The sequence below is a fragment of the Lissotriton vulgaris genome, chromosome 10 (assembly GCF_964263255.1).
Source record: "Lissotriton vulgaris chromosome 10, aLisVul1.2, whole genome shotgun sequence".
Classification (NCBI taxonomy): domain Eukaryota; kingdom Metazoa; phylum Chordata; class Amphibia; order Caudata; family Salamandridae; genus Lissotriton; species Lissotriton vulgaris.
In genome coordinates this window covers 793,178-811,181 of record NC_141698.1, presented here as the reverse complement: position 1 = coordinate 811,181, position 18,004 = coordinate 793,178, and the positions used below count along the sequence as shown (strand labels likewise).

Sequence of the window (18,004 nt, the reverse complement as noted above, 5' to 3'; positions counted from 1 at the left end):
GCGCTCTTGTCGTGGACATCCATACCCATTCTGAAAGGACAACGACTGCTTCCGTGGCTCCCACCAGAGGTGCTCTGGTGGACAGCCATACTCATCCTGAAAGGACCACAGCTGCTTCCATGGCTCCCATCAGAGACCACGGCTGCTTCTGTGGCTCCCACCAGAGGTGCTCTGGTCGTTGACATCCATGCCCATCCTGAATGGACCACGGCTGCTTCCTTGGTTGACCACGGCTGCTTCCGTGGCTCCCACCAGAGCCACTCTGGTGGACATCCATACCCATCCTGAAAGGACAACGGCTGCTTACATGGTTGACCCCTCTGCTTCCGTGGCTCCCACCAGAGGCGCTCCATTGACATCCATACCCACCCTGAAAGGACCACAGGTGCTTCCGTGGCTCCCACAAGAGGTGCTCCATTGACCTCCTTGCCCATTCTGAAAGGACCACAGGTGCTTCCGTGGCTCCCACAAGAGGTGCTCCATTGACATCCATACCCATCCTGAATGGACCACTGCTGCTTCCATGGTTGACCACGGCTGCTTCCGTGGCTCCCACCAGAGGCGCTCCATGGACATCCATGCCCATCCTGAAAGGACCATGTTGCTTCCATGGTTGACCACGGCTGCTTCCGTGGCTCCCACCATAGGTGCTCCATTGACATCCATGCCCATCCTGAATGGACCACGGCTGCTTCCATGGTTGACCACGGCTCCTTCCGTGGCTCCCACCAGAGGCGCTCCATTGACATCCATGCCCATCCTGAATGGACAACTGCTGCTTCCATGGTTGACCACGGCTGCTTCCTTGGCTCCCACCAGAGGCGCTCCATTGACATCCATACCCACCCTGAAAGGACCACAGGTGCTTCCGTGGCTCCCACAAGAGGTGCTCCATTGACATCCATGCCCATCCTGAATGGACCACGGCTGCTTCCATGGTTGACCACGGCTGCTTCCGTGGCTCCCACCAGAGCCACTCTGGTGGACATCCATACCCATCCTGAAAGGACAACGGCTGCTTCCATGGTTGACCACGGCTGCTTCCGTGGCTCCCACCAGAGGCGCTCCATTGACATCCATACCCACCCTGAAAGGACCACAGGTGCTTCCGTGGCTCCCACAAGAGGTGCTCCATTGACCTCCATGCCCATCCTGAAAGGACCACAGGTGCTTCCGTGGCTCCCACAAGAGGTGCTCCATTGAGACCTCCATGCCCATCCTGAAAGGACCACAGGTGCTTCCGTGGCTCCCACCAGAGGCGCTCCATTGACATCCATACCCATCCTGAAAGGACCATGGCTCCCACCAGAGGTGCTCCATTGACATCCATACCCATCCTGAATGGACCACTGCTGCTTCCAAGGTTGACCACGGCTGCTTCCATGGCCCCAACCAGAGGTGCTCTGGTCGTTGACATCCATACCCATCCTGAATGGACCACGGTTGACCACGGCTCCTTCCGTGGCTCCCACCAGAGGTTCTCCATGGACACCCATGCCCATCCTGAATGGACCACGGCTGCTTCCATGGTTGACCACGGCTGCTTCCTTGGCTCCCACCAGAGGCGCTCCATTGACATCCATACCCACCCTGAAAGGACTACAGGTGCTTCCGCGGCTCCCACCAGAGGTGCTCCATTGACATCCATGCCCATCCTGAAAGGACCATGGCTGCTTCCATGGTTGACCACGGCTGCTTCCGTGGCTCCCACCAGAGGCGCTCCATTGACATCCGTGCCCATCCTGAAAGGACCATGGCTGCTTCCATGGCTCCCACCAGAGGCGCTCTATGGACATCCATGCCCATCCTGAAAGGACCATGGCTGCTTCCATGGTTGATCACGGCTGCTTCCGTGGCTCCCACCAGAGGTACTCCGTGGACATCCATGCCCATCCTGAATGGACCACAGCTGCTTCTATGGTTGACAACGGCTGCTTCGGTGGCTCCCACCAGAGGTGCTCCATTGACATCCATGCCCATCCTGAATGGACCACGGCTGCTTCCATGGTTGAACACGGCAGCTTCTGTGGCTCCCACCAGAGCCACTCTGGTGGACATCCATACCCATCCTGCAAGGACCATGGCTGCTTCCATGGTTGACCACGGCTGCTTCCGTGGATCCCACCAGAGCCACTCTGGTGGACATCCATACCCATCCTGAAAGGACCATGGCTGCTTCCATGGTTGACCAGGGCTGCTTCCGTGGCTCCCACCAGAGGCGCTCCATTGACATCCATGCCCATCCTGAAAGGACCACGGCTGCTTCCATGGTTGACCACGGCTGGTTCCATGGCTCCTACCAGAGGTGCTCTGGTGGCGGACATCCATACCCATCCTGAAAGGACCACAGCTGCTTCCACGGCTCCCAACATAGGTGCTCCATTGACATCCATGCCCATCCTGAAAGGACCAAGGCTGCTTCCATGGTTGACCACGGCTGCTTCTGTGGCTCCCACCAGAGCCACTGGTGGACATCCATACCCATCCTGAAAGGACCATGGCTGCTTCCATGGCTCCCATCAGAGACCACGGCTGCTTCCGTGGCTCCCACCAGAGGCGCTCCATTGACATCACATCCATGCCCATCCTGAACGGGCCACAGGTGCTTCCGTGGCTCCCACAAGAGGTGCTCCATTGACATCCATGCCCATCCTGAAAGGACCACAGCTGCTTCCATGGTTGACCACGGCTGCTTCGATGGCTCTTACCAGAGGCGCTCTGGAAGCGGACATCCATGCCCATCCTGAAAGAACCACGGCTGCTTCCATGGCTCCCACCAGAGACCACGGCTGCTTCCATGGCCCCCACCAGAGGTGCTCTGCTGGAAGGTATCTGCTGAGTAGTCACATGGTCATCTCTGCCTATTTTTGCTAACTATTTCTACCTCACAACCCAAACACGCGGTGGTGGATACTTGACCATGGCTGTGCTGTCTGTCTTGCTTGGATAACCGGCGCTCCTCAGTCCCACCTCCCAGAGAGATACTGCTTTGGGATTCATTCTTAAGGTGAGGAGCTTGCAGCAAGATGTATCTCTCAGAAGTAATCCCTTACCTTTGGCAACAATATTTCTAGTTGATGCATAATCTTTCTGCAGATTCCTCGCTGCACGACCTCCTTCCCAAGATTTGCAGCTGTGTTATCTGCTGTTATTGTAGCTGTCATTGATGCTTTCTTGGGCCCTGCCCGCGCAGCTCGCTGGAGCCCTGAAAAAGTATCCACCTGCGGGTTGGTACCTATTATCTGCCAGTGTTGTCCGATCCGCCAGCCAGAGCAGTCTGACCCCTGGGAGCATAATCTTGAGTTGAGAAATCTGCAGGCAGGTAATGTCTCCAACAGTAATATTGTTACGAAAGAAAGTAAGTTTTACTACAAGGGGTTGTACTTTGGGGTAAACGCCAACTTTGAGTTCTCGCTCTCTCTCCTTCAGTTTTTGACCAGGGATCATGACGCTGTTTCACACACCTGCTCTTTTGGGGGTCGCACAATTAAATACGGTCCACCTTTGCCCTTTCATGACCAGTAATTAGGGCCACACCTTGCTGTCTCCCAGACTGGAGTCCTTTGGGAGAGCCAGAAGAATGAGGTGGTGGGTGCATCAGTGTGGCCCTCTCTCCTTCCGTTTGTCTTTCTACCGCTTGTGCTTGGAGCTTGATTCAGTGGGAAACAATCTAACTTTACGGAGAGCCTTGAGTCTGTGTGTGAGTGTGTGTGTGTGTGTGTGTGTGAGAGAGTGGTTGCTGTTGTTGCACAGGAGGATGGCCGCGAATGACCTAGTAAAGGAGGTGGTGATCATGAGGGTTGTTAGAGAGGGGAGGCAGACCCTCTTGCTAACGAGGAGGCAGGTTAATGCCTTGATGAGGTGGTGGGCCTGGGCAGGGTGACTTTGGTGCTAGGGTAAGGTGGGATCCCAGTGAGTGAGCGGGATGCGAGTATGGTGGAGTCTGCTCAGTGGGGAGTGTAGATCTGGAGTTTTGGATCGACATGGCTAGCTGATGCAGACTGGTTCTTTGGAGGCGGTTGAACTGGTCGACTGAAGCCAGCCCTGATTGGGGGTTGCGGTAGGATAGTTCAGGGAGGCACAAAGCAGCCTTGGCTGGGAAAAAAAATTTCAGACTGTGTGGTGAAGGGTATGATTTCCATTTTAGAGCAAAGACAGGCTGTGCAGGTTCTCATGAGAGTTGTGGGTTTGTGAGGGGCCTAGTGGGGAGTGGTGCAGCAGTGCAGGACGAAACACGTGTGTAATGTAGACCAGGAAGCTGCATTCACCTCCTCTACCTCCCTCCCCCTGCAGGATGAATGAAGAGGCGCGCAAGATATTCATGGATCTGGGCAGCACTGCAGCCAAGGAGCTGGCCTTCCGGGACAGCTGGGTCTTTGTGGGAGCGAAGGGTATTGAGGACAAAAGTCCCTTCGAGCTGGTGAGTACTTCTCACATTTAGCTGTACCTCCCTGAGTTCAGATTCTTTATTTATTCCAGTTGTACACCACCTCTCCATCAAAAAGATTGGTCATGTCAGATACTGAGCAGCCTCCCATGAACAGGGCTGTAATGTTGAATAACCACTCAGATTGCTGCCCGTGTTCAGGAACATGTTACGGTAAGAGTGCTTTATCGCACACTCCTCTGTCCTGTGCCTTCCGTGGTTCCCCATAACCTACAACATATGACCCCTGCAGATGCTTCTCTGCCTCTGACGCGCATCTATTATGGACCTTGACCTACGATACTGCAAGAGTCCTTTACCAAAAGTCAACCTGAGCCCTTCACTGAATCCATCTGCTCAATAGGATGACTTCTTGTGGAAGAGTGCAGCCTCAAACACTGTGTAACTGCACAATCCCTTCTAGCACATCACCCTGTCACCAGCCTCCCCCACCTGAATACTTCCGCCTTAATCCCCAATCAATCAATCAGTGACACTTATAGAGCGCGCTACATACCCGTAGGGTCTCAAGGCGCTGGGGGGGGGGGGGGCGCTACTGCTCGAACAGCCAGGTCTTCAGCTTCTTCCTGAAGGAGAGGTGGTCTTGGGTCAGGCGCAGGTCGGGAGGGAGGGAGTTCCAGGTCTTGGCGGCCAGGTAGGAGAAGGACCTTCCTCCTGTAGTCGCTCTTCGGATGCGGGGGACGGCGGCGAGGGCTTGGTTGGCTGATCGGAGGTGGCGTTTGGGAGCGTAGAAGTTGATCCGGCTGTTGAGGTAGCTCGGGCCTTGGTCGTGTAGGGCTTTGTGTGCGTGGGTGAGGAGGCGGAAGGTGATTCTTTTGTTGACGGGGAGCCAGTGAAGGTCTCTCAGATGTCCGGTGATGTGGCTGGTTCGTGGGATGTCGAGGATGAGTCTGGCTGAGGCGTTCTGGATCCGCTGGAGTCTCTTCTGGAGCTTGGCGGTGGTACCGGCGTAGAGGGCGTTGCCGTAGTCCAGTCGGCTGGTGACGAGGGCCTGGGTGACGGTCTTCCTGGTCTCGGTGGGGATCCACCGGAAGATCTTCCGTAGCATGCGTAGGATGTTGAAGCACGCCGAGGAGACGTTGTTGACTGCCTGGTCATGGAGAGGGAGGAGTCCAGGATGAAGCCCAGGTTGCGTGCATGGTCTGTCGGTTTGGGTGCGGTGCCCAGGGCGGGAGGCCACCAGGAGTCGTCCCAGGCGGAGGGGAAAGAGCCCAGGATGAGGACCTCCGTCTTGTCAGAGTTCAGTTTCAGGCGGCTGGTCGTCATCCACTCGGCTACCTCTTTCATCCCTTCGTGCAGGTTGGCTCTGGCGGAGGCGGGTTCGTTGGTCAGGGAGAGGATCAGCTGGGTGTCGTCGGCGTAGGAGATTATGCTGAGGTTGTGTTTGCGTACGATGGCCGCGAGGGGGCTCATGTAGACGTTGAAGAGGGTGGGGCTCAGAGATGATCCTTGAGGGACGCCGCAGATGACTTCGGAGGCCTCTGACTTGTACGGTGGTAGGCGGACTCTCTGTGTTCTTCCGTCGAGGAAGGAGATGATCCATTCCAGCGCCTTGTCCTGGATTCCGATGTTGCTGAGGCGCTGTACTAGGGTGCGGTGGCAGACCGTGTCGAATGCCGCGGAGAGGTCTAGGAGGATGAGGGCCGCCGTTTCTCCATTGTCCATCAGGGCTCGGATGTCATCGGTGGCGGCGATGAGGGCGGTCTCGGTGCTGTGATTGGCTCGGAAGCCGGACTGTGAGGGGTCGAGGGATCCGTTCGTCTCGAGGAAGGCGGCCATCTGCTTGTTGACGGTCTTCTCGATGACTTTGGCTGGAAACGGGAGGAGCGAGATGGGGCGGTAGTTCTTGAGTTCGGTGGGGTCCGCTGTTGGTTTCTTGAGTAGAGCGCTGAGTTCGGCGTGTTTCCAGCTCTCAGGGAAGGTGGCGGTGTCGAAGGATGTGTTGATGATGTCTCGCAGGTGGGGTGCGATGACAGCGTCGGCCTTGTTGAAGACGTGGTGAGGGCAGGGGTCGGTCGGTGATCCGGAGTGGATGGAGTTCATCGTGCGGATGGTGTCTTCGGTGCTGATCGGGGTCCAGGCGTGGAGGGTGGTGGTGGGGGGTGATTGTTCGGTCATGGTGTGCGTTGGTTGGTTGTTGAAGCTGTTGTGTATGTCCGCGATCTTGTTGTGGAAGTATGAAGCGAGGGAGTTGCAGAGGTCTTGCGATGGGGTGATGTCGTTGTTTCCTGCGCTGGGGTTGGAAAGCTCTTTCACGATGTTGAAGAGTTCCTTGCAGTTGTGTGCGTTGTTGTCCAACCGTTCCTTGAATGCTGTTTTCTTGGCGGCGCGGATCAGCTGGTGGTGCTTCCGGGTGGCAAGCTTGAAGGAGGTCCTGTTGTCCGGTGTAGGTTCCCTTCTCCAGACTTTCTCGAGGGCTCGGCAGTTCTTCTTGGAGCTCTTGAGTTCGTCGGTGAACCACGGGGCTTTCTTGCTGCCGGGTCTGCTGGGCGGGGTCCTCAGCGGGGCGAGCTCGTCCGCGCAGATGCTGATCCACTTCGTGAGGTTGTCGGCGGCCTGGCTGGGGTCCGCTGAGCTGGCAGGAGGGTGCTGGCTCAGGGAGGTGGCGAGCTGGTCTGCTGTGATCTTGTTCCAGCTTCTGCGGGCGGCCTGTTGCTGGTGGTGGTGGGTCGTCATTCTCTTGAAGGTGAAGTGCCCCACTCTCCCATCCTCTGCCCTCTCATCGCAAATCCCAGCCTCCCTCCCCAAGTCCTGTGCTGTCCTCTCCCATCCCTTACTTCCTAATCCCCAAGTCCTGCTTGTTATGAGTTCCCGTCACCAACTCTGCTCCCCAACCTCTGCTTCCTAACCCTTTCATCACCTGTCCTTCACTCACCAATCCCCAAACAGTACTCCTGTATATAAGATCAATTAAAAATATTAACATACAGTGAAGACAAGTGAAGCCACAGTCCAAAGTCTTTAGAATAGTTTCCACGTGTGAGTTGTTGTTGTTTTTAAATCCTCCTACTTCGAAAGATACTTCAGGAGTAGACCTACAAAAACAGGCTAAAATATGCAGCAGTTCATGACAATTCTAAATTAGCTTCAAAGTAAATACTATATTCTTATGTTGCTGGTCCTGCCAATCTTGAGTATGTGGTGTCCTGTGGAGAGACTTGGCTTCAAGAGTGTCACAGTTCTTTAAGAGAGCTTAGCAATAACCCGCGGAGCCGGAGAGCGGGAGGCCCATCGTGCTTCCAGGCCCCAACCTGTCCCTGCCCTGTGCCCCTTCACTTCAGTCCTTTCTTCCTTCACTGTAGTAAAAGTACAATGCTGATGTCAGTGGAGACTAGGAGAGGATCAGATCCTCTGTAAACTGCTGACCAATCTCGCTACTCCCTGCTGCACAAGATGTATGGAGAAACACATAGTAAATTAACTTTAAACCTTTACAGAGGTACAGATGTGCTTTGCTACATGTTTCCCATAGACCAGGGGTACCCACTTCTGCTTTATGTGATTGCAAAGCCTTTTGATTACTTTCATTTGTGACTCCTCGCACCTTTTGGGTCTCATGACTGTTCTGTTTGGTTTTAAGATCTGCATTTTGTTTTTATTTTCCATTTCTCACCACACTCCTCATTTTTTAAAGTATTTGAAGAATTCTTATGAGGTGCACAGCGGTCACCTCTGCCTTTTTTTAGATCTTGCTGGCCAACAGCCTGGTGCCGGACTATTGCTTATGATTCATTGGCATCATTTTCAATCGTATTTGCTGATTTGGTATTGGCCATCAAGTGCCCATCATCACTTCATTTTCTTTCAGTGGAGCATGGACCAAGCACAGATTGATTCATCTTTATTAGGCCCTGTCCACAGCTCACGCTGAGTTTGAGGAACTATTTCTTTTTTCTCTCCCATTCCCTCACCCCTTGTCCGTGATGCTTCTCCCCTTCCTCTCTTCTCCCCAACAACGTCTCAGAGAGTTGCCATAGAGCTTCCTGGTTTTCAATTCTGGAATATCTTTGCTTTAAACCCCCGACAGTCAGACCTCTTCGCCTGTTCTCACAACAAGGTGATTGTTACTGACTATTATTCTCTATCATGATTGAGTACGGAGCATGTTTGCTGCTCCTGTTGGAAAAGACTTTTAACATTTGTAGCGTCACAGCACTGCCGCAAACTGGCTCCATCTCGTCCCCCACCCGGTACAATATATATATTGCTCCTTTGCCCACTAGCCCCATCCGGTCTAAAACACATTGATTTATAAACAAACTACTTCTTGCAGAAATGTTCCGCTCCACATAATTCCACTCCAGGCCACACTCCCATGCCACACAAATCAACTCCACTTCACAAAATTCCACTCCACACAAATCCACTCCACCCCACACAATTCCACTCCACATTACACAATACTGCTCCACACAATTCCACTTCATGTCGCACAATTCTACTCCACTGCACACCACAACACTTTTCTCCACGCCACACAATGGCACTCCACTCCAACAAAACCAATAAATAGATCTCACATAGGCAAGACCTGTTGTCTTTGCCAATGCTTTTTGGATTCTGGCTTACCGGCATCACTGTTTGCAGGCCTACCCACATTGCCCTAGATCTGCCGGACAGCCCCAGTACAACGTCCTCGTTTCTTCCTGGCTGAATGTCGAGGTTCTAAATCCATTCGAGGAGGAGTTCTCTGACCAGGCTAATCCCAGGAGTTCCTCTAAGGTCCTGTAAACAGTGTAGATACTCTGGGAGGCATCTGGAAAGGGGCCCAGCTGCCTTCCATCGGACACGTCTATTTTGGTTTCCTTTAGGTCCTGTGAACAGTGTAAATAGTCTGGGCGGCATCTGGAAAGGGGCCCAGCCGCCTTCCATCGGACACATCTGTTTTGGTTTCCTTTAGGTCCTGTGAACAGTGTAGATAGTCTGGGCGGCATCTGGAAAGGGGCCCAGCTGCCTTCCATCTGACACGTCTGTTTTGGTTTCCTTTAGGTCCTGTGAACAGTGTAGATAGTCTGGGCGGCATCTGGAAAGGGGCCCAGCCGCCTTCCATCGGACACGTCTATTTTGGTTTCCTTTAGGTCCTGTGAACAGTGTAGATAGTCTGGGCGGCATCTGGAAAGGGGCCCAGCCGCCTTCCATCGGACACGTCTATTTTGGTTTCCTTTAGGTCCTGTGAACAGTGTAGATAGTCTGGGCGGCATCTGGAAAGGGGCCCAGCCGCCTTCCATCGGACACGTCTATTTTGGTTTCCTTTAGGTCCTGTGAACAGTGTAGATAGTCTGGGCGGCATGTGGGAAGGGGCCCAGCCGCCTTCCATCTGACACGTTTATTTTGGTTTACTTTTGGTCCTGTGAACAGTGTAGATAGTCTGGGAGGCATCTGGAAAGGGGCCCAGCTGCCTTCCATCTGACACGTCTATTTTGGTTTCCTTTAGGTCCTGTGAACAGTGTAGATAGTCTGGGAGGCATCTGGAAAGGGGCCCAGCTGCCTTCCATCGGACACGTCTATTTTGGTTTCCTTTAGGTCCTGTGAACAGTGTAGATAGTCTGGGCGGCATCTGGAAAGGGGCCCAGCTGCCTTCCATCGGACACGTCTATTTTGGTTTCCTTTAGGTCCTGTGAACAGTGTAGATAGTCTGGGCGGCATCTGGAAAGGGGCCCAGCTGCCCTCCATCGGACACGTCTATTTTGGTTTCCTTTAGGTCCTGTGAACAGTGTAGATAGTCTGGGAGGCATCTGGAAAGGGGCCCAGCTGCCTTCCATCGGACACGTCTATTTTGGTTTCCTTTAGGTCCTGTGAACAGTGTAGATAGTCTGGGAGGCATCTGGAAAGGGGCCCAGCTGCCTTCCATCGGACAAGTCTATTTTGGTTTCCTTTAGGTCCTGTGAACAGTGTAGATAGTCTGGGAGGCATCTGGAAAGGGGCCCAGCTGCCTTCCATCGGACACGTCTATTTTGGTTTCCTTTAGGTCCTGTGAACAGTGTAGATAGTCTGGGCGGCATGTGGGAAGGGGCCCAGCTGCCTTCCATCTGACACGTCTACTTTGGTTTCCTTTGCAGGTGATTCTTTGACGCGTCCTTGGTAATAGCAGTTATTCCCTTTGACTTGCAACAGTCAGCCGGAGGAGTTTAAATAAACTCATGTGCTGAAGCTCTTGCTGTTCTCAAGGGGTGACTCTTTGCTCCCCACTGGCTGACTCTACAAGAGAAACCTGCTTTTCTCATTTTTTTCATCACTATGGGGGTGCGCAGCTACTCTCATCTAGGACTCGCCTGGACAGGAGGCGGCTCCCCTCGCCTGGGACGGTCACAGGGCCTCTCAGTACTGCCCGTTTCCTCTTGTCTGAAGGGTACCTGAGTGTTGGTTCTGCGTCAGACACATCTAGGTGTTCAGCGCTGCGCACTGGGGAAGTCCTCGGAGATCCGGCTCCTGAGTCCCAATAGTTGATCTGTTTCCCTGAATGTCCTCAATCTGCGCCCTCATACCGGACCGGATGATGTTGCCTCCAGTTCTGACCCATGGTTTTGGTGTTCGCTCTGCCAGCGCTTGAACGGCGGTGGGCTCCTTCATTCAGAATCTTTTCGGTATCCTGCCAGGTCAGCACTTCCAACTAGTGTATGTACACTCGGAGGATAAGCTTTTTTCTGACACCCGGATTTACATCCGATCTAGGTGTAGATCGCTCGGGACAGAACATCCACGGAGGCGAAGAAACCGCAGCCTCAACCTGGTAACTCTGTCCTAGATCCCTCCAGGAATCCAACAATTCCAGCAGCTTCACAAGATCAACAGATAACAGATTCGGCCAGCTGACTAATGGAATTTGGATAGAACATCTAGTTCAAGACGGATTTAAAAAAAAAATTAGACAACAAATGCATTTATTCATTTATTTGAATAGCGCATTCGTCACCCGAAGGTGTTCTGTAGTTAGGAAAAAAGGAGCAGGTAGCTGAAGGATGTTCAACAGAATAGATATGTATTTAGCTTTCTGCAGAACTGGAGGTGAGAGATAGTCTGGGAGTATCAAATGTTCACATCCACCGGCCAGTAAGCACAAGAAGTCGAAGGGATGTCATATCTCTTCCGACTCCCCCTGACGTTTGCGCGACGCGGCCGGGGGTTCGAGTGACACCGCCCACGCGGCTCCGTCGGAGTCGCGGGCGTCGCGGCCTGCCCCATACCCTCCGGTCCCTGGGCAGCACGCGACGCCGAAGGAGATCGAGCGCTTCCTCATGGCCATGAGGTCCCTCACTCCTCCGACGGGCTCCGCGGCGCCTTTGGGCCCAGGGGACCCAAGTCAAGTCAAGTCAAGTCAAAACAAGCTTTATTCGATTACATTTAAAATCATAAAAGCAACAAACAACATATATTTAAAAAATTGATTACAATTTCAGGGGACCCATCAGGGGACCCATCTGGGGGCCCTAGCGGGTCGGGCACTTCGGCCCGACACCGCCGGGCGCTTCGGTCCCGACGCTGCCGGTGCCTTCGGGCCCAGCGCCGCAGGGCCCCACTGGATCCGCTTCTGGATCCGGGTCGTCGCCGGTTGACCTGACCTCACCGGCGCCGGTCCCTCAGGTCGTTTACCCAGTCCCTCACAAACCCTCTCACATCCCTTCCTTCCTTCACTGAGAGCACTACTATTGTGACGCTTCTGATAAATTATGTATATATCTCTGAAAAAGATTAACTTTGTGAAGTAGCAATTCACAATGAATACGGTTCTATAAATAAATACAATCAGTACATGAATATTGCAAGCTTTATTGTTTATTGGTTCTGAATAATATGCATTGTTTGAATTTTGTGGTGAACGCTTTTTGATGCTAACAAAGCTGAACATTTTGAAATAACTGCGAATACTCGGACCATTTTCAGAATACACTCATGGACATGCCGTTTGATGGCCGTCGCCTTTTTGGCGACAATGCAGACCATGCGCTTGAGCGCTTTAAGGACTCCAGGGCTACGGTCAGGTCCTTGGGCCTCTCGGCCCGCGCCAGCAAACGGGTGCCTTTCGCTCCTTTCGTGGCCAAGGAAGGGGCGCCCCCAAACGTGCTGCCAGCCACACACCGCAGACTAACATCCAACGCGGTGGAGGCCGTGGAAACCGCCGTGGCGGCGGTCGGAGACAACGGCGAGGCCAGTCCACACCTTCCCCCGCAGCATCCGCCTCAAAACCCTCCTAGTCCTGCTTTCAGGCCCTTGTGACGCCAGTGGGGGACAGGGTTCGTCATCACCTCCACCACTGGGGCACTATCACAGCGGACAGGTGGGTGCTGCAAATCGTCCAAAAGGGCTACTCCCTCCCCTTCGAGGCGACCCCTCCAGCCATGCCACCGCAATACCACAGCGTATCAGGTTATCATTTGCTACTTCTGCAGGAGGAAGTTACGACCCTCTTGGCCAAGAGGGCCATCGAGCGGGTTCCTGGGCCAGAAGTAGGGTGTGGTTGCTACTCCCACTACTTTCTGGTACCCAAGAAGTGCAAAGGGGGCCTACGCCCTATCTCGGATCTACGGAACGTCAACGGCTTCCTCCGGAAGGAAAAGTTCAAAATGCTGACACTGGCTCAGGTCCTAGCTGCCCTGGACCCAGGAGACTGGATGGTAGCATTGGACTTGCAGGACACTTATTTCCACATCCCCGTCCTGCCGCCCCACTGGCGCTACCTGCGGTTCACGGTAGGCCACGAGTACTTTCAGTTTACCGTGCTCCCCTTCGGCCTTACCAGCGCCCCACGGGTGTTCCCGAAGGTGATGGCAGTGGTTGCAGCTCATCTGCGCAAGTTAGGGGTTTCAGTCTTCCCCTACCTCGACAACTGGTTGTTGAAGGCGGGCTCGCCCCAGATAGTTGCCAGCCACCTCCAGACGACAGCAGACCTCCTGCACCAGCTGGGGTTTTCCATCAATGTGCCGAAGTCACACCTGTGACCCTCTCAGAAGCTCCTCTTCATCGGAGCGGTTCTCGACTCGGCGCAGTTTCGGGTTTCCCCTTCTCGAACAGCGGGTTCGGGATATTCAGGCTCTGATTCCACTCTTTCTGCCTTTATCCCGGATCTCGGTCAGGTTGACGCTAAGGCTTCTGGGGCTGATGGCTTCCTGCATCATTCTGGTGCATCACCCCAGGTGGCGGATGCGGGCTCTGCAGTGGGACCTGTAGTTTCAGTGGGCCCAGCATCAGGGCAACCTGTCTGACCATGTCCTGGTCTCGGAGGGCACTGCGAGACCGCTGCAGTGGTGGCTCACGGACCGCGATTGGGTCAGCGGCAGATCCCTCTCCCTTCCCTAACCGGAGCACGTGGTTGTGACGGACGCGTCCCTCCAGGCTGGGGAGGCCACATGGGAGAAGAGGAGATCAGAGGCCTCTGGTCTCCGGCGGAGTCCCGGCTCCATATCAACCTTTTGGAGCTGCGGGCGATTTGTCTAGCACTGAAGGCATTCCTCCCCTTGTCCGGGGGAGTGTAGTGCAGGTGTTCAGGGACAACACCACCGCCATGTGGTACTGCAACAAACAGGGCGGGGTCGGGTTGTGGACCCTCTGCCAAGAGGCTCTGCGCCTTTGGCAGTGTCTGGGACATCAGGGCGTGACCCTGATGGTTCAACACCTGGCAGGTTCTCTGAACGCCAAGGCGGACGAGCTCAGCCGAAGGTGCATGATGGATCACGAATGGCGTCTGAACTCAGAAGTGGCGCAAGGCCTCTTTCAGCAGTGGGGAGAGCCTTGGTTAGATCTATTCGCCACAGAAGAGAACGCGCAATGTCATCAGTTCTGCGCGTTGGAATTTCCAAGGCGGCACTCGCTCGGAGACGCTTTTCAGCGCTAGTTGAGTTGCGGTCTGTTGTAGGCCTTTCCGCCTATACCACTTCTGCCCAGAGTGCTGAAGAAGATCAAACGGGACCGGGCCCAAGTCATCCTTGTGGCTCCGGACTGGGCACAAAGGTACTGGTATCCCGAGCTACTCAGTATGTCAGTCGATCCCCCGGTTTGTCTGCCTCTTCAGGAGGACCTTCTGTCGCAGCAGCAGGGGACGGTTCTCCACCTGAACCTGTCCAGTCTCCACCTCCATGCTTGGAGATTGAGCGGCGACAGTTGAGGCCATTTGACTTGCCTCCTGAAGTCTGTAATGTTATTCTGGCAGCCAGGCGTCCCTCCACGAAGTCGGGATATGCCTGCAGGTGGAACAGATTTGTGGCATGGTGCACAGCAAAGGCTGTGGATCCTCTCTCTGCCCCTCTCTCTGAGGTTCTCCTCTTTCTTCTTTCTCTTGCCCAGCAGGGCTCTGCTCTGGGCACTATCAAGGGCTACCTTTCTGCCCTTTCGGCCTTCCTAAGGCTGCCTGATCAACCATCTTTGTTCAAGTCCCCTATTGTAACTCGTTTTCTAAAGGGCATCACACACATGTTTCCCCCTGTTCCGTTTGTGATGCCTCAGTGGGACTTGAACCTTGTTCTTACTTACCTGATGTGCGCTCCCTTTGAGCCACTTCATAACTGTCCTCTCCGCCTTCTTACTCTGAAGACTGCTTTCCTGGTTGCCATCACCTCTGCCAGGAGAGTGAGTGAGCTCCAGGCTCTTTCCTCTAAGCCTCCTTTCCTTTCTGTCCATCCGGACAAGGTTGTGTTGCGGACTAGACCCTCTTTCCTGCCCAAGGTTGTCACGGCCTTCCACATCGGGCAGTCCATCACCTTGCCCACCTTCTTTCGGCCACCGCATCCCTCTAAAGAGGAAGAGCGGCTCCACCATCTGGACCCAAAACGTGCGATTTCATTCTATTTGGATCGCACACGCCAGTTCCGGGTGGATGACCAACTCTTTGTTGGTTACGTGGGCGCTAAGAAAGGTCGGGCGGTGCACAAGAGGACCATCTCTCGGTGGGTCGTTTTGTGTATCAAGGCTTGTTACTCCTTGGCAAAGAAGGAGCCTCCTGTTGGGCTGAGGGCCCATTCCACTCGGCCACGGCGGCTACTACTGCCCTGGGCCGGGGAGTCCCCTTGCAGGACATTTGTCAGGCAGCTACGTGGGCCTCGCTGCACACGTTTGCAAGACACTACTGCCTGGACAGCCAAGTCCGGAGGGATGGCTTCTTTGGCCGTTCCGTCCTCCAGGACTTTCTGGTGTGATTATTGGTTCGCAGTCCCACCACCGGGGTTGGTATTGCTGGGGTATCTATTCTAAGGTAACCACTCCTCCCCATTCTGCGAACCGATATCTAGGGTTAAGGTCATCCCCTTTCAGGGCCCTAGTTTCAATGGCACCAGTGTTGGTTTTTAACATTGGTCTGCGTTTCTGGCGCGGAAAAGGTGTGTCTAAGAACTGACGTCCGCACGCGGAGGCGGCGTCTAAGTTCTCCGACGACATCATCACTGCGCCCACGACGCCGACGACGGACGCGGAGCCGCAGACGACGCCTACCGATGCGCAAGGGTACTGCTACGCAAAAGTTTCCGGATCCAGTCTGACGCCTGGGGATATTCTAAGGTAAGGAATCTAATACTAACTACTGTTTCTTACAGATATATCGTTACCGAAGGTAAGTAACTTGTTCAACAAGAAAAATGCTCTGATTACACATCCAGACTTCCTGAACCGGAACCCAGGTGGGTTTGGTCATGAGGTTCCAGGAGTGTTGTCTAGGAAAGATTCAAGATATTCCTAAAATATACCCGCACCTCAATCAATCAGGAGACACATTTATCCCCTACTTCCCCCACCACATTTGCATCTAGCTGGGGGGTACACCGCTATTTTGCCAACTACAGCTCTTATTCCAGTGGAACTGCCATACTGCTACACAAGCGATTGCCCTTCCAATTAAATCACCTACATACTGATAGTGCAGGCGTTACACTTTGGTAACAGGGAGGCTAATGGGTAACAATATTGCTTTATTGTGCATTTATGTGCCGAATGTGGATGAACCTGAATTTTTTCCATACAGGAGCCGATTACATTTGCTTAGGGGGATCTTAACCTTCTTTTGCAGCCCGAAATTGACAGCACAGCAGATTCCCCTGCCACGAAACCTCGAGCTAGTGGGGTGTTTGGTGATATTTGTGACTCTATCGGTCTAGTGGACATATTTATTTATTTATTTATTTATTTATTTATTTACTGGCATTTGTAGAGCGCAGCCAAATACCCGTGGGTGTCTCGGCGCTAGACTGCAGTAATGTCTATCCTTAGAAGTAGGTACGGTGGGCTGAGTATGTGAGTTACTGGTCAAATAACCACGTTTTTAGTTGTTTCCTGAACTGTAGGAGTGATGAGCTGGATTTGACGTAGTAAGGTAGGGAATTCCAGATCTTAGAGGCTGCAGCAGGGAAGCGACGGTCGCCCCAAGTAGCTGTTCTACTGCGTGGAGTGATTAGTTGATTGAGTGTAGAGGAGCGGAGTGTTCTGACTGGATTGTAGGGTTTTAATTGACCTTTAAGGAAGCGAGGCCCCTGGTCCTGCATTACTTTGTAAACTATACACATGGCTTTAAACTTTATCCTATTTTGGATAGAAAGCCAGTGATAGGTTCTCAGAGTGTCTGAGATGGGGGCGAATTTGGGTTTTTTGGATAGCAGGCGTGCAGCCGCGTTTTGTACAGTCTGAAGTTTTTTAGTGACTCTTTTTTGTGCATTTAGAAGGAGGCCGTTGCAATAGTCAAGGGAGGTAAGAACCAGTGATGTAACCAGGGTCTTGGCGGCCGTATCAGGTAGAAAAGGCAGGATTTTCCTAATCATCCTAAGTTTGTAATGGGCCGTGGAAGCTACCTTATTGGCATGGGTCATAAAGTTGAGTTGGTCATCAAACATGACTCCCAGATTTCTGACCTTGGAGGAGGGACAAGGTGGGGTGCCAAAAGTTGATGGCCACCAGGCTGTGGGCCAAGATGGTGAGAGCTTGCCAAAGATGACCACCTCCGTTTTGTCGGAGTTTAGCTTTAGGCAGTTACCTGCCATCCATTCACCTATCGCCGTCATGCCAGCTTGGAACCGTTCGGCCACCTCCTGACCATCACCCTTAATGGCCAGCACCAGCTGCGTGTCGTCGGCGTATGAGGTTAGGCTCATCCCATGTGCTTTGATGACACTAGCAAGGTCCGACACGTAGATGTTGAAAAGTGTCGGACTTAGGGATGAGCCTTGAGGAACCCCACACGGTAACGACCGACTGGCAGATTGGAATGGGCCTAGAGTGACCGCCTGGGTTCTGTTAGCCAAGAAGGAAGTCAGTAGATTTTTCGCAGTGGACTGGATGCCCATTTTTTCGACACGGTTGACCAAGGTCTTGTGGTCAACCGTGTCGAATGCTGCAGAAAGATCTAGGAGCACCAGCAGGGCTGTCCCTCCCTGGTCCCGGATGGTTCTAATATCATTCGCTGCCTTAATGAGAGCGGTTTCCGTCCCGTGATATTTGCGGAACCCAAACTGGGTGTCATCAAGCAGGTTATTTCTCTCTATGTGGTCAGATAGCTGTTGGTTCATAGCTTTCTCCGTGATTTTAGCTAAAAGAGGGAGACTTGCTATAGGCCGATAATTTTTCAGCTCTTGTCTGTCTAGATTG

General features: G+C 53.5%; 1 protein-coding gene across 2 annotated transcripts in view; it reads left to right on the top strand.

Annotated features, from left to right (window-relative positions):
• FAM3A (FAM3 metabolism regulating signaling molecule A) overlaps positions 1-18,004 on the top strand; it is a 105,166-nt gene that overhangs the window by 74,686 nt on the left and 12,476 nt on the right. For both annotated transcript variants that reach the window (XR_015300628.1, XM_086940132.1), the window contains exon 9: positions 4,294-4,420. Coding sequence is in view for 1 of the 2 variants with exons in the window: in XM_086940132.1 (XP_086796258.1) it covers positions 4,294-4,420 (127 nt within the window). In the remaining variant the exon portion in view is untranslated. The remainder of the gene's footprint in view (positions 1-4,293; positions 4,421-18,004) is intronic.